We start from the raw sequence: 304 nt of genomic DNA, 5'->3' as shown, positions 1-304 counted from the left end.
CGGTCTCGTGTGCCTCACCTCCAGGATCCTCGGGCACAGCGCTGTGTAGTCCTTCTGCGTCTGCACGAACATCCTGGAGGACCTGAAGGTGGCCCTGGGGTCCCTCACCAGGTGGACGACCTTCAGCTCCGGCCCCGACTGCAGCAGGAGGTCGGCCAGCCACGAAACCCGCATCCGTATAACCTGGACATGGGAAGAGGGAGGAGATGGAGAGCAGGAGAAAAGGGCAACGTGAGAGGGATGTGTTGGTGTGTGCTTGTTTGTGCGTGTTAGGTTGCGTGTTGGTGTGTTTGTGCAGTTGCTA

The 304-nt window shown here is 59.5% G+C and overlaps 1 protein-coding gene across 1 annotated transcript in view; it reads right to left on the bottom strand.

The window, feature by feature from the left end:
- LOC119588326 (carbohydrate sulfotransferase 5-like) overlaps positions 1–304 on the bottom strand; it is a 14,031-nt gene that overhangs the window by 2,375 nt on the left and 11,352 nt on the right. The window contains exon 8 of the mRNA XM_037937016.1: positions 19–183. Within this exon, the coding sequence (XP_037792944.1) occupies positions 19–183 (165 nt within the window). The remainder of the gene's footprint in view (positions 1–18; positions 184–304) is intronic.

Source organism: Penaeus monodon, chromosome 23 (genome assembly GCF_015228065.2).
Source record: "Penaeus monodon isolate SGIC_2016 chromosome 23, NSTDA_Pmon_1, whole genome shotgun sequence".
Classification (NCBI taxonomy): domain Eukaryota; kingdom Metazoa; phylum Arthropoda; class Malacostraca; order Decapoda; family Penaeidae; genus Penaeus; species Penaeus monodon.
This window is presented reverse-complemented; position numbering and strand designations above follow the sequence as displayed.